Genomic DNA, 22872 nt, shown 5'->3' on the forward strand with positions numbered 1-22872 from the left:
GCCCTGCGGCCAGGCCCTAAGCGATCAGCAGGAGCTAGAAGCACAGAGGGAGCAGGGCGGACAGTCCAGGAAGGGGCTCTGACGGGGAGGGGTCTGGAGTGCAGCGGGGTCTGGCCTGTTTGGCTGACCAGGGAAGAAACATCCTACCTGCAGCATAAAGGTAACTGGTCGAGGTCGTGACAGGAGATGAGATTAAGCAAATTAGAGAGAAGGTTGGGGGCAGAGCAGGGAGAGCTATGGAAAAGGAAGGCTGATTTCATGAAGGGAGAAAGAAAACGTCGACGTGCTGCGTGGGAAGGTAACAGTCGGACCCAGGACGCTCTGGAGGAAGGGCCCACGGAAGCAGTGCAGCTTGTGGGCCATGTGGCCAGGATCCAGGGATGACGCAGCAGGAAGCCGCACTCAGAAGGCTGAGCGGATGGTCCAGAGGGATGTGTCCGAGGCGTGCCTTAAAGGCAGGACTGGTGGGATCTGTTGACTGCTTTGTTGAGGAGGGAGAAGAAATGAGATTACAGGACGCCTAGAGCCTGGATGACTAGGACAATGGTGGGACCTTTGCGGGGTCTCCACATACAACCACATACACAGGGCAGCCAGTCACGTGGACCACAGTCAAATCCCTGCCTCCTGGGTTGGCATGGAAACAACCTGCAAACCCGCAACAGCAGCCTTGCCTGTGACAGAAACAGAACATTGAGAAAGTGTTCATTTTGCAAAAAAAAAAAAAAAAAAAAAAAATCTATGTGCTTAGTTTAGGGACTGCTGAGGCTGAAGGGACAATGGGAGACATCCCCCCCCAACCCTGAGTGAAAATTATATGGAGGGCGGGGTGGGGGAGTGGGACCTGAAAATTTTCAGCCTACAAGTGCTTATTTTGCATTTGCTATTTAAATAGAGGAACTGGGTCTCTTCGCACATTAGGTAACAGATGAACACAGTTGGCTACCAGGCTCGGCTGTTTGGTGCCTCGTGTGGAAGACGGATGCACCCGTTGTTAGTAAATCAGACCCAACTCCTCTGAAAGGGTTTCAAATAAATGAATCTAAAATTGGAGCCTAAAATCCTTGTTTCCCCGAATAATGATAAATTAGCAGGGAACAAGGGAAACAAAAGTTCTGATGCATAATGGTCCTAGAAAAACTTTCTTTGAAATTTCTCCACGCTCCTCCCTCTCTTTCTGTTTCATCTTTGGAGTGACAGTTTCTGGTCCTTTTCTCTGTTCCTAACAAAGAAGCACGTTATTGAAAAAGAAAACACTACGCCCACACCAAGAGACCTCAATCTAGAGAAGGGAGAGAAGTGTGTGTGTGCGTCTGAATTTCACGAGGCAGCAGAACATTTCGTCAAGGGTGCGGTTTGCAGTATTACCTGCTTCTCATTTGGAGAGATTTAGGACTGAGTCTGAACTTCTGCTGGCAGTTGGGATGAGGCATGTAGCACATGCCAGCAGGATACCCAGGTGTCACAATGCCTGTGCCCTAGAGACCTGGCTCCCTTTCTCCTCCTACCCTGGGAGTTTGAAGGCAGAGAGCCCTCTTTGCTCCTTCCTTTGAGCTCTGGAGGAAACGTCAGTGGCTCTCGCAGTGGAGAGAGAAATCACCAGGTCTCTGGGCCTTTGAGACGACGTGGCAGGGAGAGGCCGAGGAGCCCAGAGACCCTGCACGCATCCTTCGCTCCCTTTCTCGCGTGGCAGGCGCCTCTCCGGGTGGCCCCATTGGACCATATGCTCATGTGCTACTTCTCCTGCTGTTCTCTCCCAGGGAGGAGACCTCTTTGATGCCATCACTTCCACTAACAAATACACTGAGCGAGATGCCAGTGGGATGCTGTACAACCTGGCCAGCGCCATCAAATACCTGCACAGCCTCAACATCGTCCACCGTGACATCAAGCCCGAGAACCTGCTGGTAAGAGGAACCCCCATGTCAGGGCGTCTGCAGTTCTGAGCGCTCATGAGTGAATATGAACATTCCTCTCTTTTTATTTTCTTTTCTATTTTCTTTCTTTCCTTAAAAAAAAAAAATTACCTTAAAGGCGAGTTTCCAGCTGGCCTTTAGTAACCAGCTGGAAACTAGTCCTTTAAATTGATCTATGAGGGTTACTGTGCTATTAGGAGCAGTTGACTTATTAGCAAATAAAAACCCGAGGTCGGGGACAGGAATGGAGCTCAGGAAATCTACAGCTGCGGTGAACCCGCGGGCCAGGCCAAGGTGGTCAGGAAGAGCATTTACACTTATATTATTTATCGACTGCACTTTTCTGTTAGAAAGCTTTTCCTTGGGAAAAAGGAATGGAAGGCCTTTTAGACTTTGTCTTAGTTTCCCAAATTACATCCCAATAATGCGATCTCGAAGCTAGGAGAATAACTCATTGTGCGTTTTCAAGACACCAGCCCCTCGGCATAAAAGTAATCATGATGAAGGCTGACTTTAAAAATTGGAGACATTCATATTCCCCTTTAGGACTGTTTGGTTTGCTTTGCGCCAACTCCAGATCTCTGGAGAAACATCGAGAGTTCTCCACATGAGCAAATGAGATGCTCCCCTAGTCCTGTTGTTAAGGAAACCATACTGGGAAGAAGTGAGATAGAGACTGGGCATCGGGGAGCTGTCATTAATGAATATGGGAGTGACATAAATTTTGCTGGCTATTCAGGCTGGAAGTTTAATGAAATATATTCAGTTTCTCTCCCCAAGATGGGAGTTCTTCTTTGGCTTTTATTATCCACCCCCCAAGAGTCATGTATTATATATGACTGTTAGTTTGTCCATCACTGGAAATCTGGGAAAAGTGAGGATTCTCTCAAGCAGTGTTTCTCCAAGGGTGGTCCAAAGACTCCCTGCATCAGAATTACTCCCAGATGCCTGTTAGAAATGCAAATTTCCAAATCAGAATCTGGTGACTGGTGACAGGGTGCAGAGCTGCAGGGCAGCCAGCTCCCCACATGGTCCAAATGAACACTGAAGTTTAAAAGCAGACGAACGACCCAACTTCCACTACCCATAAAGTCCGCTGAGATCTGCGGTACTGGAGAGCCACCTGCTCAAGACTTGACACTTAGCATCTCATTTCATCCTCACAACAGCCACGTAGGGTGAGTTCTATGACCCCCAGGTAAGGAGACTGGGTGCCTAGAGTTGAAAGACCCACTCAAGGCCATCACAGCTCTTACGTGGGAGAGCCAAGGTCTCAACCTAGCTGTGCCCCACTCCAAAGCCCGAAGTTTTAACCTCTGGACTACATAAAGCTGTGAATCAGGGAGAGAGGTTTGCTGCCTGGTTGCTGTGCACCAGGTACAGAGAGACATTTGCCTTCATGGAGCGACATTCAAGTAGGAAAAACAGGCATTCAGGAAATAAAGGCACAAGCAGTTAGTTCATTGCAATTAGGTTAATCATCTTGTAGCTACCGGCTGGCAAAGGCAGTGGAGGTCAAATGATGGCGTTCTGACTTAATTGCCCCTCAAATTCCTCATCTCCGCAGTAGCCTAAACATTCTCTTCTGCATAGTTGCTTCTATAAACTGCAGCAATTTTGCCTCGTCTGCACTCATTCTTCCCATGTCCTGAATTATGTAGGATTGTCTCACGGGAACGGACTTACAACTGAGCCTTTGTTTAAAAACTTCTCTAAGCTCCAAAAATTCAGTGATTGAAAATTAAAGTTTCATTTTCCTTCCCGCTTTCGCAGTTCAGTTTTGTGGACCCCTTGTTCACCTGCTTCTCACCAGAGCACTGTTTCTGTGAATGCCTTACATGAGTACTAGCAGTGTGCTTTTACTAAAATTTCAACGTGTGGGATGCTTTTTAAGTACTGTGCTCAATGGAATCTATTTTACTTTAAATTACCCCAAAAGAGAAAAAAGTTCTCTGCTTTTTTCCTTTCTTTTCTAATTTAAGAATGTGAAGAAATATGTGTATGTATATATGTATACACACACACCATTGCTGTCATTCATAACATAGGTTTAAATATATAATATGAAAAACTAAAGTAATTCCGCTTCTCTAGTATAGTAATTTCTTACTATAGGAGAGTGGTAAGGGTTGGTGAGGTTTGCAGAGATAAATCTGTTATAGGGTAAAATAGGTAGAAGAATAGAATAATTTTAACAACATTAGGATGACATCACTAATTATACTTGAGATTCCTTATTAATTTCACATTCTGTTGATGTTTGTGTGGAAGTAAGAAAGAATCGTCCTGGGAGGCCCACGATCACATTCTCAGGATTTATGGTCAGGTGGACAAAAGTTCAAAACCAAGGGCTTCACTCTTCCACTGGCTGGTCTTCTGACCTTGAACCAGTTACTTAACTCCTTTGAGCCTCCTTTAAGGGGATTTGATGAAGATAAAGAGACAGCATGTAACTATTAGCTCCCTTCTTTTTTTTAATTCCCCCTTTATTATGAACAAAAATTTATCCCTAAAAAAAGAATAAGAAGATAAAAATGAAAGTAAAGGAAAAGATAAAAAATAAATGAAAATATAAAAATAAATAAAAAGGTAAAAAGTTATCCCTAAAAATGAATTTAACAATAAATTGCACCTTGTAACAATAATCTTTCATCTTTTCTGACATTGCTTTTGAAGTCTTACTATTTACCCAGGCATGAATTTACCATCTTGTGGCAAAATGTAGAGCTAGAGACTATTTTTGGAAAAATGCTATGATAAATTTAAAGAGTTTTGATCCATTTTCTAACTACAGAGAAACTTAAAGAAATAAAAGACCTCACTGCACACTTTGCATTACTGTTTTATTGAGAGTCCTCAGAGAAAACCTAAACTGTTAGACTGCTGATACATTTTTGCTAATTGTTTAATGCTTGTTATAAATAGCAAAGAATTATTTGTAAATGTAGACATTTCAGCTATGGATTTCATTTTGTATAATATCATCACATATCCGTAACTTTTACAATTTTTTTACTTTTAATTCCTGCAGAACAATATAAAAATATTGTAGCTTGGCTGTAAGATCCATAGTGACCATACGGATGATTTATTCAGTCTAACTGGTTGGTCAGGTGAAAGTATTTTAATAAGAAAATATGATTTGATTTACAGTGGTATTTCCAGCCATGTTTTTAGGCAAAAAACTGAGAACTGATCCAATTTATAATTTTATTATTGCATTGTTACTAAGGTCTTTTTTTTTTTTTTAAGTGTTAATCATGCCAATGATTGTATGTGGTTCTTTTTGCTTTAATTGTCAGTCTTGGTGCTTAATGATCATCTGGGTGAGTGACAGGTGGATGAGAGGGTGGATTAGAGGAGAAAGCGAGTGAATGGTGATATTTTTTCATGGAATAGGACAGACCCAACAGGACAAACCCTAGTCATTTCTTAATTCATCTGTTAAGTTGAGGACTCACATTGTCTGCAGACTAAACCTCTCTGAGTGTGTCGGGGTGAGGAGGTACAGTGCTTTCCCAGCTGCACTTAGGCATAGACCCATTATGTGTGTGTGTGTGTGTGTGTGTGTGTGTGTGCACGCGTGTGTGCGTGCGGTGGTAGTTTATGACAGAAAGGAACTTTTTGCTTTAATTTGAAAAAACAAAACAAAAATGGGCTTCCTGAGATCAACTGCTTTCAGTTTACACAAGTCACCACTAGATGGCAGGCTTGTATCCTTGGCAGCAAAACTCATCAGTAGCAGCCTGTTTCTCTTGGGGAGCTGGAAGGGTCTTTTTTAAATGTATACGCAGCTGTCTCCTCCTTAGGAAAATTAAAGTCTTTACTGGCAAAACTATAACTTACATCACTAGTTTTTATTAGATTCCAGAAATAAACGCAGTAATTTTCTTGAAATATAAAAGTTTATGTTCAAAAAGCTTTTTCCTTCCAAACTCCTCAGTGCTGTCTGGGGAAGAGCCGTTTCTCAGGGAAACTGCTTCTCCTGGTCAGAAATTTTCTCCTAAAAACTCTCTGTCGAGGTGTTTGGGCCTGTCCCTAGCTGTCCGTTAAAATGGCATGTACAGCTAATGACCCTCATTTTCACTAAACGGGTTGAATCTAGTGATATCTTGTTTTCCCCAAGGGATGGCCATAGGTTGTGCTCCAGCTCTTCTTAGTTTCCACTTCACGCCAACTCTGAGCTCACCAGATAATGGATTTCCTTCTGCTTTAATCCCATGATTCTCAATCCCCAAATAAACCCATTTTGTGATAGTATAGCTAAGTACACTGGTAGACGAGACGAGACGGTGCCACAGATGGAGCACCAGAGGATGTAAACAAAAACACAGTGGAGTAGAGGTGTAGTCCGTTTACTGCAGGATGAGCTGGAGCCACCAGAGGGCTGATGATCGGATTAGGGTCACCCTCAGCACGGGAGCCAGGGATTCACAGGAGTCTGTCACTAGCCCCGCCCTAAGCAGCCTTACCAGGGAGCTGAAGAGGAATTATATATATCAAAGGACAGAATTGAGAACCAAAGGTATCTTTGACTCCATAAGGGTCCCAAAATAGTAAGATGAAATGTAACAAGAGATAAACATAAATCCCTATGGACTAGGTGGTTTGGGTGGTATTGTTTTAATGATCATCGCAGAAAATCAGTAATGGGAAAATTAGTTGACCATAATAAGTTCACTGTGAGTCTCAGTGTGACATGACTGTTGAAGACACCAATAAACCCTTAGACTCCTTTCATTTTGAAAGGGTGTCTTCTGCCACGGTCATACCACGTGACCCTTACAGGGAGGGACCTGAACATGTGACATCAGCAGCCTGGGGTTCAGCTCAAAGAAGGGATGCAGAAAGTGGAGAAGGGTGGCTGTCATCAGATATACGAAAGGAGATGGGAGAACACTCTTGTGCTGTGTTTGAGAGTGCTGAACTCACACCAAGGAGAAGACATTAATAAGAGATCTGAGGCTGATGTAAAAACTTTCTAACAATTACAGCTGTTTGAAAACTAAATGGCTTTTATTACAGGTATCTTGCAGTTATGTAAAAAGTCCAAGCAGAAACTAAATGATCATTTTTCATAGGTGTTTAGAAAATTCCTTATCTCTGAATTTGGCTAAAAGTTGAGGGAAAATAGAAGAAAAAGAACATGTTCCCTAACCATTCTTTAATACAATAATATGCCAGTTACTGTATAAGCATTTTCTGAGGGCCCTTCTGCAAGGACCTGTGGTTCCATCAGGGAGAGGAAGACCAGAGTCAGAGTGTAGTGTGTTCCCCACGTTGGTCGGCATCTGTCTACAGCACTACTCATGCCTTCTGCCTTCTCGGACTTGAGCAATACCATTCACTTTATTTTACAATGACATGGCCTTGTGGGACTAGCAAAGATTAATAATAATAATAATAATAATAACGTCCTGTGTCGGCAAATTTATGAGGATACCAATCACCTCTTATGAATTTGTGCAGGAGTAAGTTGATGGAACCCTTCTGAAAGGTAATTTGGTAATATATAACCAATGTCTTAAATAACATGCAACCTGTGACCAAGTAATTCTACTCTAGAAATGTAACCTAGGGAAAAAAATCAGATACGTATACGTACATTAGGATGGTCATCTCAGTGTTTCTTAGTATGGAAAAAAAATACATATATATGTATATATATGTGTGTGTGTATATATGTGTGTGTGTGTGTGTGTGTACACACACAGATTCATCTGGGCACAGATTTTTTTAAATAATGGCACGATGAGGACATACTGGTTAGAATCATGGACTTGGACGTGCCCTAGCTTAAGCCCTGGCTTTGCCACTGATTAGCTGTGTTATATTTGGCAAGTTACTTAACGTCTCTGAGCCTCAATTTTTTCATCCTCAAAATATCAGTAATATTACTTAATAGGGTTGCTGTGAAGATCCAATGGGATATTGAGCATGAAAAACCTCAACACAAGGCTTGGCATATCCTATGTGCTCAATAAAACAGCAGTGGCAGCATTTGGGGGGGATTATTATTAAGGTGCATCCACACAATGGAATATCCAGCAGCCCCTGAAAACCGCGATGTAGATACATGCTTATTCACTTGGGCAGACATTCAGGAGGTATTATTCAGCAGAGGGGAAAAAAAAACGACAGAAAAGAGAAAGAAAGAAAGCTCTGGAAGTTCATACTCAAAATGTTAACAATGGTTATTTCTAGGTAAGAAATCTCAAGATCGCAGGTGAGTTTAATTCCCTTCTCTCTATAATTATCTGTCTTTTCTAATTTACCTACAATGACATATTGGATATGACTTGTGTGACAAAAATGTAACACAATTTCTAAAAATTGCAATGACATGGAGTTCCCACAGTTTTAGCAGGACGTACAGTTGCTACAGAATCCAGAAAGTGCATGTTTCATGAATCTCCCTGCAGCGGCATGAAACTCATTTCTAGATAGTTTCGTGACTGTTTCAAAAGGGGGAGAAGAATCAGGTTTCCTAGAGTTTCCATTCACTTCTGCATCTTCCCAGCTATCTCTAGGGTAATACCTCGAAAAGCTATTTTATTTCTTCTTATTAACGTTATTACTCCTCTTCTGACGTCTGTACATTTTTTAAATTATTTCACTTAATATTTTTGTTTCCTAAAGATTTTACATGTGGGTATAAAATGAATTTGGTTTTTTTAAGAATTAATTTTTTTTCCCCAGGAGGTTTCATTCTAAAGTATGTGAACCATAAAGTACATTTTGAAACATAATTCCCTGCATAAATGTTGTTATACTCCACTTCTTAGAGATTAAAGACTTAAATTTAATCCACTTTTTAAAGAAAGCACCCTAAAGGCCATAAACCATGGCTAGCGGAAAATCAATGTCTTTTTTTTAGAACGATACTATATTTGTTAAGAAGTAAATTGACTTTTTGTTTTTATGGCTTTGTCAATTTCATGCCAGTTTTGTTAAATTCTATTTGGTGAAATAACTTTTAGTACCTATGGAGCTCCTAAGTGAAGAATATTTCAGTGTTTACTCATGATGCATTAGCCAGTGTTTCAACAGGGTTATCCTTGAATTCACATCAACATTGAGAATTATGTTTGTCCAACACATCTGTTATATTAGTCAGCTTTTAGTTCTCTATTATGGGAATCTCAGACACCATTTGACTGGATTCAGGTTATCTGTGAATTTTCATATTATTTTATGGCCACCGGCTGCATTTTATGACTCTATATTAAATCTTTTATTTTTTCAAATAACTTTTTCAAATGGTCTCCATTTCTAATCCAAAGGAAGTCAGGCATGTGCCCAAACGTCTGCTGCTTAGAGAGTCACAGCTACTGCGAAACCCCAAATAAACAGAAAAGAAACAGAAATATAAACTCTCCTTTAAAGAAGAAAACTCCTGTTTAAAATACCAGTTTGCCAAAAACCTACACACCTGACCTTTCACTCTATCTCTTCTTGGTAGGACGCGCCTTCAGCTCTTAATTGGAACCTTTTTCATAATTGCTGCCATTGAACACGTTTAGTCTGTCAAATCATGGGATGTCTTTATAGCCATATAATAAACCCTGGAGAACAACTTTTCTGACTGTAGCCATCTGCAATGATCACAAGAGTAGCTTACAAAATACTGACAGTCTTTATGGTAATAGGATACATATGGCAGCCCACAATTATGTGTAGCTGCATTCAATTAGTGTTGTACAATTACACAGTTTTATTGCTTAGTTAAAACAGTGAAAGCACTACATACTGGGTAATTTGCACTAATCCCCGTCTCTTTAATAGCCCCTCAGTGTTTAAAATGTGGAGGAACATCTATAAGTATTTAAAGGGCCTGGGGTGAACGTTAAATTATATCTCATGTTGTGAATACTCTTTGATTGACAATGAATGTACTCCCACCTCCCGTGTGGGTCATGTTTTACGGAGGCTTTAAAATACGGTTCTAGCAAAAAGCGCTTCTTCCCCCAGAACACCCCCTGCTGGGTCAGGCTGTCCCAGCCGAGACTTGCAGCCTGTACGGGTTCTTTCTGAAAGATGGTCGATTCAGAGAGTGCGAGAAGCCAGGGGCTCAGCCTTCTCAATGTGAACGTGTTAGGAGCTTTTCCGACCCCTAACTTTTAATTAAAAACTTAGTTCAGAGTGAATTTATAGCTGCCTTTTAGGAAAATACTTTCTGGAGATGGTTTTGTGAGGCTGTGTGTGTGTGTGTGTGTGTGTGTGTGTGTGTGTGTGTGTGTGTGTGTGTACACGCATGTGTTTGAAACAGATGCATTTAGCAATCTGTGATTTTGAACAAAGTTTTAATTACATTGTCAAATGGCCTCACTCCTGCCCCTCTGCGTTCAGCTGGTCAGAGATGAGGGCGAGCCCAGCTGAGGCCGCAGCCGGCGCTCAGGTGAGCCCCGTTGTGAGCTGGGCCCCCAGACTGGGAAAGGCGCGCTCTCACCAGAGGACAGGAAACATTACAATCCGTTCCTCCGTATTCTTCTCCCCAAGTGTTGACGGAGAAAAACCCAAAGCAACCTTGCTTCCTGCCCTGCCTGACAGTAAGTAAGTTAAACAGAATTCCAAACAAGAGGCCTGGACATTTATTCACCTGCAAAAACATTTTGCTGAAGCATTTCAAACGTACTTGGGTCTAGAAATGTTTCCAATTACATGGATTAGGCCTTTGTCTCTTAGCTCTTACTGTCTCTCGTAGGCATCACTTTAATCTCTTTATATGTTCATGAAAATTCTACTATATTGCTTTCAAAGCCAAAAAAAAGGTGGGGGAGGCATGTAGAAATGATTAAAGAGAGATGAAAAGAACATAAAAATTATAGATTCTGTGTATTTCATTTAAATGATGCTGGTTTATGTTTAAAGTATTGTTACTGTTAAATAATCATTTTATTTTAGGTAAATTCTTTAGTGCTTTTTTCCTTAGTTATTAAAACTTTGAACTTTATTGCTCAGCTGTATTAAATATAATTGGCATATGGCTATGTGTAAGATGGAATTCCTATTAAAATGTAGATGCTTAAAAAGAAAACCTTTGGTACATGTAGGAGAATTACGTGGTTGTATTCAGAACTAAAATGTGACTTATGACTGCATCTGCCAACATCTGCTTTCGTCCAGCTTTTGAATAGTTAGGTGATTATGGATAGTATGTTTAGAAAAAAAGCCACAAAATCTTCTATACAAATGGAGTTGTGTAATTTGAAATCTGCACAGCCTCACAAAACACACACCATGAATGTTTGGACCTAATAGAACATCAAAGCAGAAGGTTATTTTGCATTTTAAAAAGGTAATTGGTAACAAAATGGAATTAGGGAAGTAAACAATTCTGCTCCGTCTGGGAAATAAACTGGATGATCTACTAGGTGTTTCCAGCTCCGATTTCTTTTCAGGAAAAACATTTGTTTGTCATTTGGACGACCAGAGTGGCTGACATGCTGAGACTACGATTTAGGGATTTCTTTTGCCTGAGAACATTTATGCTGGGGATGATACTGTGTTTTGCAGCTCTGGTACCTCAAAGTCTGTAATTCAGACTTGTCTGTGATGAGTGGGGCTAGACGGCTGCTTCATTAAAGTGGGGAGGACAGTGTTCATCTCAGAGGACGATGGCCACGTCTGAGAGGGACACACAGCTGCCCTGCCCTAACAACCCAAGTGCGGGTGACCCCGTAAACCTCTGCATACCTGCCTACGGGCAGCCCAGACTTGATCCTGGTTGAGCCCCAAAGGAGAGGGCCCCATGTTCTGAGCGTGGAGAAATTGTAAAGGAATATTTTCTGCCCAGAAAAGACAGTCTTTCCAGAGAGGAGGATCTGACTGCCTTTTTTTTTTTTTTTTTTTTTTTAATAGCCAAAGCAGTTAGATCCCAATGACCACTGCTGCTACTGCAGCTTAGCTGTCCAAACATCTGCATTTGATGCTGCGGTGAAATGAGAAGTTAATCCCCTTTTTCCAAAGGAAGGCCGACCTGGTGTGTAAACGGTAGCGGCTCTCCTGATGTGTGGAGATGTGCCTTGCTGTGCGCAAGGTTCGAACTGCTCAAGCAAGTGCAGATGATCCTAGAGCGCTAACAGAAGAGCACGCCGGCCTCGGCTGGCTGGCTGAGTTGTTTTGATGTACGGGGAAGATTTCGCCATATCCTCGAGGCATCTCTTGGCGACAGCCTTGGCTGGGAATACTAGCCTTTTTCCGTGGCAATCTTTTCTTTATCTTATTGATTCCAATGGAGGGCTCTGAATTAGAATTCTGAATGCCCTTTGATCTTTTCTTTGAAATAATAGATGTTGTTTGGGATACTTTCTGGAGCAGATCCATTTGGTTTGATCATGGGCTAGAATTGAAGCAGTGTAAATACTTGCCTAGGGTCACATGCATCCTTTTCTTGATTTGTTGGGTGAAAGACTGGAGCCTTTTACTGCCTTAATAAGGAAACCTGGACAGAACGCTGACTCTGCACCTGATAAATCTTTCCAGATTGCCACAGGTGAAATGAAATGTTAATATCCCTTTCAATTATTAATAAAAAAATGTAAATAGATCTTGGTGGAAATGTGGGGCACCAAAAATAAAGTATTTTAATAGACATGTAGATTTTTTGTTCAATTTACCAAAGATCTACATTTTGAGAGCTTTTTATATATTAAAACGAAGGCTAATTATTTTCATAAATTGGAGATTTTGCACTAGAAACTTTCTATATTTCATTGTATTCTGCAAATAAATTTTAAGTGTAGCAAACTTCAAATGCAGATAAACAAAAGGAAAACAAATCTCCTATAATCCTAGCACCCAGTGACAGACACACCAACATGGTGTTCTTCCAGGCATTTTTCTTTGTATGTATTTTTTCCTCTTTAATAGGCATTTTATGCAAACCAGTCTGAAGTCTGTCCTCACTTCCCAAACATTATTCATTTCAGTAAATGTAAACCCATATCACCATTTTAATGGTCTTGTAGCCTCTCATTATATGAATGTACCACAGTTTATCTCACAAATTTCCATTTGCTGGTTGTTCGCCATGCTTTTGGTTCTGCAGTGATATAAAGATATTCTTGTATGTATATTCTTGCATAATTGCCTGATTTTTAAAATTTTATAATAAATCCATGTAAAAAATTAGTAAACAGAAACCTCAGTTAAATGGAGTCGGGAGACCAGAAGGGGGAGCTCTCACTCCCTGTGACCATAGCAGAGCCCAACAGGCATAAGGCTCCTTTTCTCTCCTGGCAAGGATTCTACCAGCGAGAAGCCATGGACTCTTTGTTGACTACAGCCCTCCCAGCTTCCTCTTCCTCTCCTTCCTCTGCCCTGTGGGGACTTGCCTCCGAATTGCAAGTCTCTGCTGATCCCGAATAAACCCTTCTTTGCTGGCAAAACATCTGGCAGTCTGTTTGTTTTAGGCCAACCTATATTAAATTTAAACCACAGTGTCCCTCATTTCTTCAGGAAAGAACTTTCAATCTCTTGGTTTTAAGGCGGTTTCACTCTTTACTTTAGGTGTACGAACACCAAGATGGCAGCAAATCGCTGAAGCTGGGTGACTTCGGACTGGCCACCATTGTAGACGGCCCCCTGTACACCGTCTGTGGCACCCCGACATATGTGGCTCCAGAAATCATTGCAGAGACCGGGTAAATGCTTCTTGTGTACTGAGTGCAGGGCTGTGCTCGCAGAATTAAACTAGTCAGCCTCAAGGAGAAAAGAAATAGGCGTGCTCTGTCCCATCATGACACAATTAGTGTTCAGAGTTCTTTCACTTATTTTTTTTTTTAACTTTAAAGTGAAAGCCATTTTCTCTGTTTTACCAGTCAAGTTGCCAATGACCGTAATCTTGTTTAAGGCTTCCTTTCGGCCTTTGTTAAAGGTAGAACAGCAGTTATTAACCTCCGAGTGAAAAATGTTGGGAGTAACAGAGAAACATAAAGTGATGATAATTAATTAGCTTTTGGAGATAAAAGAAGCACACAGACTGTGTGCAGTGAGTGCAGTCTCCTGTGGTTGCTTCCCTCAGCTGTCCTTATTCTCCAGTTCCGGTCCCATTTTGGTCCTCTTGGCACTTCATTGATGATCTGTGGAGTGCAGACACCCTTAGGCATCAGAGGGCCACTGGGATTGGCTGGTTTCTGAGCGCAGCAGAAATAGCTGAATGAAAATCTCTAGAGTGGGGGGAGACGGTGGGGTGGCTTAATGCTTGTTAAGGACCTACTACTGTGTGCCTGGCCCTGAGCTCCTTTACTTCATTCTTGCTCTTCCGGTAGATGGTATGATGCCCATTTTGCATATAAATAAACTTAGACTCTGATGAGTGATGTCTCATACAAGCTCATGACTAGATACATACTGAGGCAGAATCTGAACTCAGGTCCAGGTGAGTAAAAGGCTCTTTCAATAAAGAGCCCGATTTCTTACCAAGGATCGCGAGCTGGGTTCTGAAGCTCTCTCCTTCAACAGAAGGACTGGGGAAGGGTGGGCCAGCACGGAGACACAGCCCTACACTTCTTCTAGTAGGAGCACCAAGCCACACCTCCAGCTAGGTAGTACCTTCCACTGTGACAGCTGGAGATAGTTTTTCTGCTTGTACCATAGACCAGGAAAGCAGAAATTCAACACAGATGAGAAGAGAAGACCTCAGGTAGTGAGGACTATTTTTTATGCATCAGCTTTGAGTGAGCTGGAAGCCCACATCTAGAGCTCTGCCTGACCCGCTCAGAGGGCGCTGCCTCAGGCAGCGCTGTGTTCCTACTGTGAGTGCCCTGAGGGCCTGCTGGGGAGGGTGGAGTGGGCTGGAAAGAGGATTTGGTGGGGCTCTTGCAGACCTGGGTCGGAACTCAGCATTGCTACTGACTAATTGTGTGATCTTGAGCAAAATTATTTACCCTTCGGTTTTCTCTTCGGTAAAAGAGGCAATAATACTTACCCTGTACAAGCTACGGAGTTGTTGGGAAAACAAAATCAGATAATGTATGTCAGTGCTTGGTACATCAAGAAATATCTTATATGCAATTATATTATTTCTAAAATTAGGGAGTTAAATAGCCTCAAGGGTTCATCTCTATCTTAAAATTGATACGACTATAATAAACATTTGTGCTGAAACTGTTCACTTACTGATATTTGGATATAAGCCTGTACATTGTTTTGATTTTTAATTATGTGCCTTAATTTTATTATTATTATTATTATTAATTATTATTTTATTGAATTCTGTTTAGCCAGTGGGTTGTAGTTTAGTGTTTGTTTTGTTTTGTTTTTGATTTTTTTGGTTTGGGTTTCGGTTTATGCTAGAAGAGTCGTCTGTTTTACCATGCCCCATCATTTGTCCTGGCCTGACTTTGCTAACTCTGCATCACTTACTTTTTCAGATATGGCCTCAAGGTGGACATCTGGGCAGCTGGTGTAATCACTTACATCCTGCTGTGTGGCTTCCCTCCATTCCGTGGGTACGGGCAGCAACAAAACATTTCTCTGTCCTCTGAGTGATGCATTCGGCCTGCTTGCCCAAAGGAGCCTACAGCAGAAAAAGAACATGATAGAACTTCGCTTGCAGTGCCTGTGATTTTTTCCATGTTGTGCATGCTTATTCACATGCCTTCCATAAATCTTCCCCATGTAACTTAAAAACTCATTTTTTTCTTAATTTGCCAAAACAGTTCCATGCTGACATTTTGAATTGCTTAAAAACACATTTTACACATTTATGGGGAAAGGAAGGGCTCCGATGCATAAGAATGAAAAGACACACCCTGAGCTGACATTTCTGTGTCGTGCTGTTTATTCCTTGTTGTGGTCCTTCATCTCAACAGAAGCAGCGATGACCAGGAGGTGCTCTTTGATCAGATTTTGATGGGGCAAGTGGACTTCCCTTCTCCTTACTGGGATAATGTTTCCGATTCTGCAAAGGTAGGTTTCCAGTGCCTTCCTCTTCCTCATAGTCTGTGTCTCTTAATGGAATTATTGATTGGGAATCATTGTGTGGAGAGAAATGAATGGTATCTTAAATATGATTTCTGCTTGCATTTTAGTCCTAATTACTAGATTTTCCTAGAGGTCACAGTCATCGTCTGTTCGTAGCTGTCTGAACTTATCAAGTGTCTGTGTCCCCTGGTTCCATCCCTCCCTGTTGCCACTCCATCTCCCCTGCTGAAGCCTCTTGCTGTGAGCTGCCCACACCAGGCTTGAGCCTGCCCCCGCTTTCTATATAGCTGACTATTTCACCTATTTCAGGTCTTGGCTTAATGTCCTCTTCACAGTGAAGCTTTCCCGGACCACAGTGTCTCCCTCCAACTGCAGCTCGTAACCCCTACCTAGCTCACCTTATCACCCTTTGCTTTATTTTTCTCCATAACACATACACTCTTACATGCATCTGGTACACTGTCTAACTCGCAATGTCCTGAGTATGGGTTCAATTTAAAAGCTGACTCCTTAGGCCTGGCCACTTTCCATAGAAAATGATGCCTATTGGGACCAAATCTCTCATTTTTTCCAACTGTCCAGTAATCAACCTCTGGACATAGGAGAATGTGGGAAATTGAGAGGAGTATCCAAGAAAAGCCACACAGGTGAAAGGAGAGGGTGACACAGCTGCAGGGGTGGGGTTCTCACCAGGCTCTTCAGGACCCTGTCCAGATCTCAGCGCTATCACTGCATAATGGGAGAGCTCCAAGTCAGTAACAGATAGGACCGTCCCTTCACCCCCATGGCGTCCTGCAGAGGGCATCACACATGACAGTTGCTTTAATTAAATCCTGGACCAAGTGAGAAAGTGGAGGTAGAATCTCTGCGTCATTGGAAACCAATCATTACCATCACGGAGCAGCACTCAGAGCCTGTGCATGGAAGGGGGCAGGTGACACATATCTAACCCTTTTCTTACATGGAAACTTCTAATCCAAAGTAGACAAATGTATGACACACTCATCATTAAAACTCAAGCTGTGCTTTCCTGGTGCAAATAAATTTGAGCTTATAGAGAAGTTTCGTTAATTTCAGAATCATTAAATCATTTGCTGCTTAATGATGCTATTTTATTTTTATTGATTGAGCTGGACATTTTTGAATGCATTTTTAACAGATTTCCTTTGAACTTTTTGGCTACTAAAGAATTATTTCTGTTACCAACTAGCTGTTGACAATTCTATATGTCTTTCTTCGTTCCTTTCTTTCAAACCTTGCAGTTAGAAGGGAAAAAAAATCCATTTCTCCTTTCAGATGCTAAAGTGAAAACTTAAAGTGTTTTTAAAATGTGATTTCTATATTAAAGTAATTCAGAAATCTGTAAAGTGCAAAATTCTAGACAAAGAAAGGAATATTAATTCTTTAACTGTGTACTTTATTTTCTACTAAAACATTTTTATGAATTTGATTTTAATATTAATTTTATTTTTTATTTTTTCTTTCAATGGCAAGCTATATATTTATAATTCCAAATATTCACCTTTCCTTTAAAAGGTGTTAGGTAGCTATAGGTAAGCTGAGTTGATACAGTTAAGATTTAGAGCTTTGGCAAATGCTTTTCCAAACTAAGAGAGCTTCTGTGCCTGAAAACACCCTGATTTTTACCTTAAATGTTAGACACAAATGGCATCGCATGTTTCCTTTCACAGGAGCTCATTACCATGATGCTGTTGGTGGATGTTGATCAGCGATTTTCAGCTGTGCAGGTCCTTGAACATCCCTGGGTTAATGTAAGTGACTTCCTCCTTTCCTGGTGTTTACTCCCAACATTCCTTGTTAAAACTGCAGCTTTCTTAATGATGTCCCCTCCTTTTTAAAGTGTTGTGCTTATGTCTGTTCCTCCCCCTCAAACATGCCAGAACAGTTCTGGGATCTCAGACTCGTTCCACGGGAGCCTCTGATGTATCTGTGCTGACATGTGTTCTCATGGTCCCTTGCACAAAGCATTTCATTTGATTGAGATGGGACTGCCTCCTACTGGGAAGGCACACGTGGTCGCCACCCCCTACCCCCGCAACCTCCATTCCGTGGTCCAGGTTAGGGCTAAATACATCAATGAGACAGAGTAAGTTTTCTGAGTCTGTGCTGCTTTTGCACCGTTTCTACCAAGCATACAGGTCCAGGGGCCTCTGAATAAGCCTGGGAGTTCCCCGGTGCAGCAATTCTCAAACCTGAACAGCTCACCCGTCACCTGGGGATCTTACTCAAATGCAGATCAGTAACGCAGCAGACGTGAGGGGCTGCGTTTCTGAAAGTTCCCAGACGCTGCTGCTGCTGTCTGAGTGCAAGGCTCTAAGGACATTTCTTTAGCTATGAAAGAATTCTCCTGAGAGGTCATTATTTTTGACCCTACGTCTATGTCTCTGTAGCTGATAAGACTTTGTTTTTAATAATAATAATAATAATAATAATAATAATAATAATAATAATAATAATAATAATAAAAATACTTACAGAGTGGTTAACTTACAGTGTCCACCCGGGACTGCTGTAACCGCCTCACGTACATGAACTGATTGTGTCTATGTAGTAAGAGAACTATAACCGGGGACTGACGTAACCCCTACTGACATGTGCAGAAGCAGCTCAGGCAGGGCATGGATACTTGCTGGAAGGTAACTCCCAGCTCAGTCGGGCAGAGAAACAAAGTTAAGAAGACTTCTGGCTGTCCCTTTGAATAACTGGGCTGTTCGTTTTCTTAGGGCAGCGTCTACATGTCTCAGTGGTAACGTTCTTCCTTCTCAACCAGCTTTGTACACTTGTTAACACATGGTCTCACTTAGCCGAGGCTCCCTCTGGGCCTTGGACTTCTGCTGTCATTTTAGTTTTTCCCCTGAGAGTCCCTAAAAATGTTTCCTAAAAGCAAGGATAACATTTAGGGCATAATCTAAGAGATTTAAAAATTTAAATACCCTTTAATATAACTCTTACATACCTTAGATTCTAAGGGAAAAAAAATACACTGATTTTAGCAAAAAAAAAAAAAACTTAAAAAAACTTAACATATAAAAGTGATTGTTTAACTTTTGAAATTATGTAGTAACTAAATCAGAAAACTTCTTATTTCCTTTGTCTCTAATAAGTGAAAAAAAAAAAAGTCTCTAAGCTTTCCCAGCCGGCATTTAGTATTTGTCGAGGTCTCCGAGTGCAGCAAATGAACAACCAAACAATCAAAGCCAATAAATTAGGAATTTAAAAGGAAGCCCAGTTAACAAGACATTTTGCATTTGGAGATCAAATTATAGCTGATCACTGCAGAGGACACTACCTAAGGGGTGAAAAACTAATAATAATTGCATGAGCCCTAAGGAAGTCGTCAGAGAGCCCTTCTCGCACTCCCATTTGTCCTAATTTTCTCTATTGCTTATACGGTGCCCTTTTCTCCTGGTGCACTTGGAATTGAAAAGGCAGTCTCTTATGAAACAGAGGGCAGAGCGTGAGGGCAGCAGAATCGAAAAACCTAGTCAGCCAATTCACTTGTTTTAACCTTCCTCCAGGTGTTTCCTCTACGCTCCCATTTCTTTCTTTCTTTCTTTCTTTTTTTTTAATACACTCTGGGTGCAAATCCCACCATCCTCCGTGGTGTCTTGGACCTCTGCTCTGTTACCGGAAGAGCCACGAGCGAGGCCTCTCATTGGATGCTTCCAGTGAGCCAGGTAGACACAGGCTGCATCAGTGTGCAGCCAGGTGTGCGGAGAGGGATGGAGACTCCCGGAAGCAGCACCAGCTCACCTGCCTGTGTCACCTCGAGACAATCACTTCACCTCATTGAACCTGTCTGTGAAATGGACACAGTAGAATCAGCCTCTCAGGTTATGAGGATGGAGAGAGGATTTTATATTTGAGGAGTGTGAGTGAGAGAATCTTAATTGCTGAAACTCCACAAGTACATGATAAATATTTGGCCAGTGTGAGTCTGAGCAAGGCTCTATCATCCGTTGCTACGTGCTGATAAAGTACAAATTGATACTTGATTAAGGCGGAAACCCCTTCATCCAAAAAAATGACCCTGTTTGTGTGCTCCAGACTCCATGTAGATAATGTGGTCAGCTTGTGGTGTTCTCCAACGTAGCAGCTATTTCCTTTAAAGCAGCCACAAAATACCGACAGGAATTGCCCTAGCCAAATTTATTTACCTTATTTCTCATCTAGTGGGGAACCATATGATTCAGGCACATATTCTATGAGAATGGAATAGACCATAATATATCTGGATCATTCCAGGGGTTATGGAGAAGGTTGTCACTGTCTTCCCAAATGGACACCTTGTTGGTAGAAAACGTAGGTTAGTGACTAAGTTCAGAGGCTTAAATGACATTTCCAAGATTTTTTCTTTTTCGTAATTAGGATTAAATTGTCAGTATCTCCAATATATTACTATTGTTGGATTTTATTTTCAAAGTGTTGACCTACCTTATCCCATGTTATTTCCCTCATACCATAGGATAAAGGTCCGTCTCAATGCTGTAATTCTATGGATCTGTGTTTTACCTTTAATTATTTTCCTGATGAGGAAACTGAGGCTCAGAAAAGTCTCTAACGCCTAGGCCCCCCCCCCCCAATTCTGATACTGATCTGCATTGGCATCTAAAGCTCCTCAGTGATTATAATGTGAGACCAAGACTGAGATCCTCTGTCCTAGCGGAAAGGATGGGCTTAAATAAGTCAAGTGTAGGTGTTTAGTTGATTCACAACTACCTGTCACCTTCTTGGCCTTTACATTTTATTTTACTTCCTTTTTCTTACTTACACACTCTTTTGAAAAGATACTACTAAGCCAAGATACTCAAAAAGGAAAAAAAAGAACAAGATGAAGAAGAAAAAGCAAGAGCCTGGATAATGTTTTTTTTATTCCATGCTCTTAAAAATCAATGCTACCCATACAAAAATATATAAGCATCCGTCTAATAGTTGTGAGCAATTAAGAGCACCCTGCAATGCTACTGTAATGATAAATGAAACTACTTATCTGGGTTCATAAATCGTAAATGACGACATGGAATTCCACTCTCCGTTTGGGCATCTTATCCTGTCCATTCTCCAAGGGAGACGTTAATTTGCTTCACATGTTCTCCCCGAGTGCAGTGTGAATTGTAGGCGTGGAGGATACACAGGGCCAAGCTAAGGGAGTCAGAAATCCTGGGATGTCGTACAGCTGGGGATGGTTAACTGGAGGCGAGGGGCCGCGCACTGGGTTGTGGAATGGAACTGCTGGTGAAGAGCCTTCTAATGTTCTTGGGATTGTTCAAATCGTTTTAAACGAAATCAGAATATTCCGGTAGTGAACTGCTCAAGACTGCCATGCTTCTCATAAATTTACAGATAGTATTAACACTAGAGTCGGGCAATGCATAGACTGAAATCCAGGTCCATGATTCAAAAACAAAACTCCATGAAGGAAGGAGGATTTTCTAAAAGCATGACCCCTGGAGCGGTTTCCCCAAGGAAAGAGAGGAATTCACTCTACTGAGTGACCTCACGTCCCAGCTTCATACCCCTCCCCACAGCTCCTCCCCGACATCCATCCGCTAGAGGAATGGAGACCAGGAGGCTGGGTCTCCTACAGACAGCTGGGAGAGTTCATTTTCCATTTTGCAAACTAATTTTGTTCTTGTCGGTTGCAATGCTCTGCCAAGTGGCGGATGGGAATTTCTAAATCAAAACCCACGAACCTCAAACTACAACCAGCCCGTGTCAGACTTCAGAAAGTACTCCCAGAGCCTCCATACCAGAGCGTGTGGTAATAAGGCTGTAACTACGTGTGACGTACTGCCAGGTGTGTCACGTTTAGAAAATTCACAGCACATTTTTGGCACATAGTCTATTCGGAATAATGGCGATGAAGATGTATATATAAAAATGTGTGTTTTTCATGGCCCTATTTATTTTATTGATGCAAGACAGTACGTTAGCTAAATCTCATCCGCCATTCTGTCAGCCTTAGGTACAGATTAGGTCTCCGTAAAGCCATGTCTTTTAATCCAATTATGCTCAGAGCCTTCAAAACTGAGACAGAGATTCTGCAGACATTTCAGTTGCTGGGGTGTGTGTGTGTGTGTATGTGTGTGTGTGTGTCAGTGTGTGCACTCGGGTGTGCGTGTGTTTTACCTTCTCTAGCTGAGACACCCTATTTCATTGGGGGAAAAAATCCTGAAATGTTTTAAGATTTATGAAGTCAGAAGCCTCTCTGACAACTTGTTTCACTACTTTCATTGCTTCAGCGTGAACTAATAACCCAAGGGAAGCTGAAACCTTCACTCGAATTTAAAGCTGGAGGCCTGAACCCCCAGGCCCCAACGTTTGAAAGAGTTGCTAGGAGTCTTGACAGGAGATTAGGACCAGGACAGAGCTGGGAAATGGTAACAGAGTCCATTGTGAGGGTGGTGAGAAGCTGGAAAACTGGCAGGGAGAAAAAAGCCAGGTGAAGAAATTTCTGGCCAAAACGGCAGTCGTGGGGAAGTGAGAAAGAGAAGCGATTGTGCAGCAGGGGATGAATCTCCCTCGGGAAGTGAAGGAGGGGCTGCCTGTATGGAATCCCTATTATTTGTTTTCTCTGCATCTGGACCCACCAGTCAGAGCCCACCCCACAACCCAGAGCACCTTCCCGGCACCCAGGGTCAGCCCAGCCGTCCAGCACTGCCTGCTGCTCCACGCAGGATGCGAGAGTCCTGGCCCTAACACGGCACATTCTGACATCCCAGATGAGTGGCTGCCCAGTCTTTCCGGGGCATAGAAGCTTCTAATTTCTCACTACATCCCTCTGGACCCCCGGAGGTGCTCAGCATCCCTTTGAATGACCTCCATCCAAATGCTTCCTGGGCTCCATCAGGGCTTGTCCAAATAGTCTCTTGGTTTTTTTCAGCCCCTAGTTCAGTCCTCCTTCCTCCTGACCATTGTGCTCCTTTCATCATGGAAAAGATGACTCCCTGAGTCATTCCACTGAACACTCCTGGACCTCTTTTTGTAGCCAACGCCCTGCCCTCAG

The 22872-nt window shown here is 42.0% G+C and overlaps 1 protein-coding gene across 4 annotated transcripts in view; it reads left to right on the forward strand.

Annotated features, from left to right (window-relative positions):
- Window positions 1-22872, forward strand: part of DCLK1 (doublecortin like kinase 1) — a 295805-nt gene that overhangs the window by 248252 nt on the left and 24681 nt on the right. For all 4 annotated transcript variants that reach the window (XM_031465885.2, XM_031465883.2, XM_031465884.2 and 1 more), the window contains exons 11-15: window positions 1761-1907; window positions 13428-13561; window positions 15293-15370; window positions 15734-15830; window positions 17537-17617. In XM_031465885.2, coding sequence (XP_031321745.1) covers window positions 1761-1907; window positions 13428-13561; window positions 15293-15370; window positions 15734-15830; window positions 17537-17617 — 537 coding nt within the window. The remainder of the gene's footprint in view (window positions 1-1760; window positions 1908-13427; window positions 13562-15292; window positions 15371-15733; window positions 15831-17536; window positions 17618-22872) is intronic.

This window comes from Camelus dromedarius, chromosome 13 (genome assembly GCF_036321535.1).
Source record: "Camelus dromedarius isolate mCamDro1 chromosome 13, mCamDro1.pat, whole genome shotgun sequence".
Taxonomy (NCBI): domain Eukaryota; kingdom Metazoa; phylum Chordata; class Mammalia; order Artiodactyla; family Camelidae; genus Camelus; species Camelus dromedarius.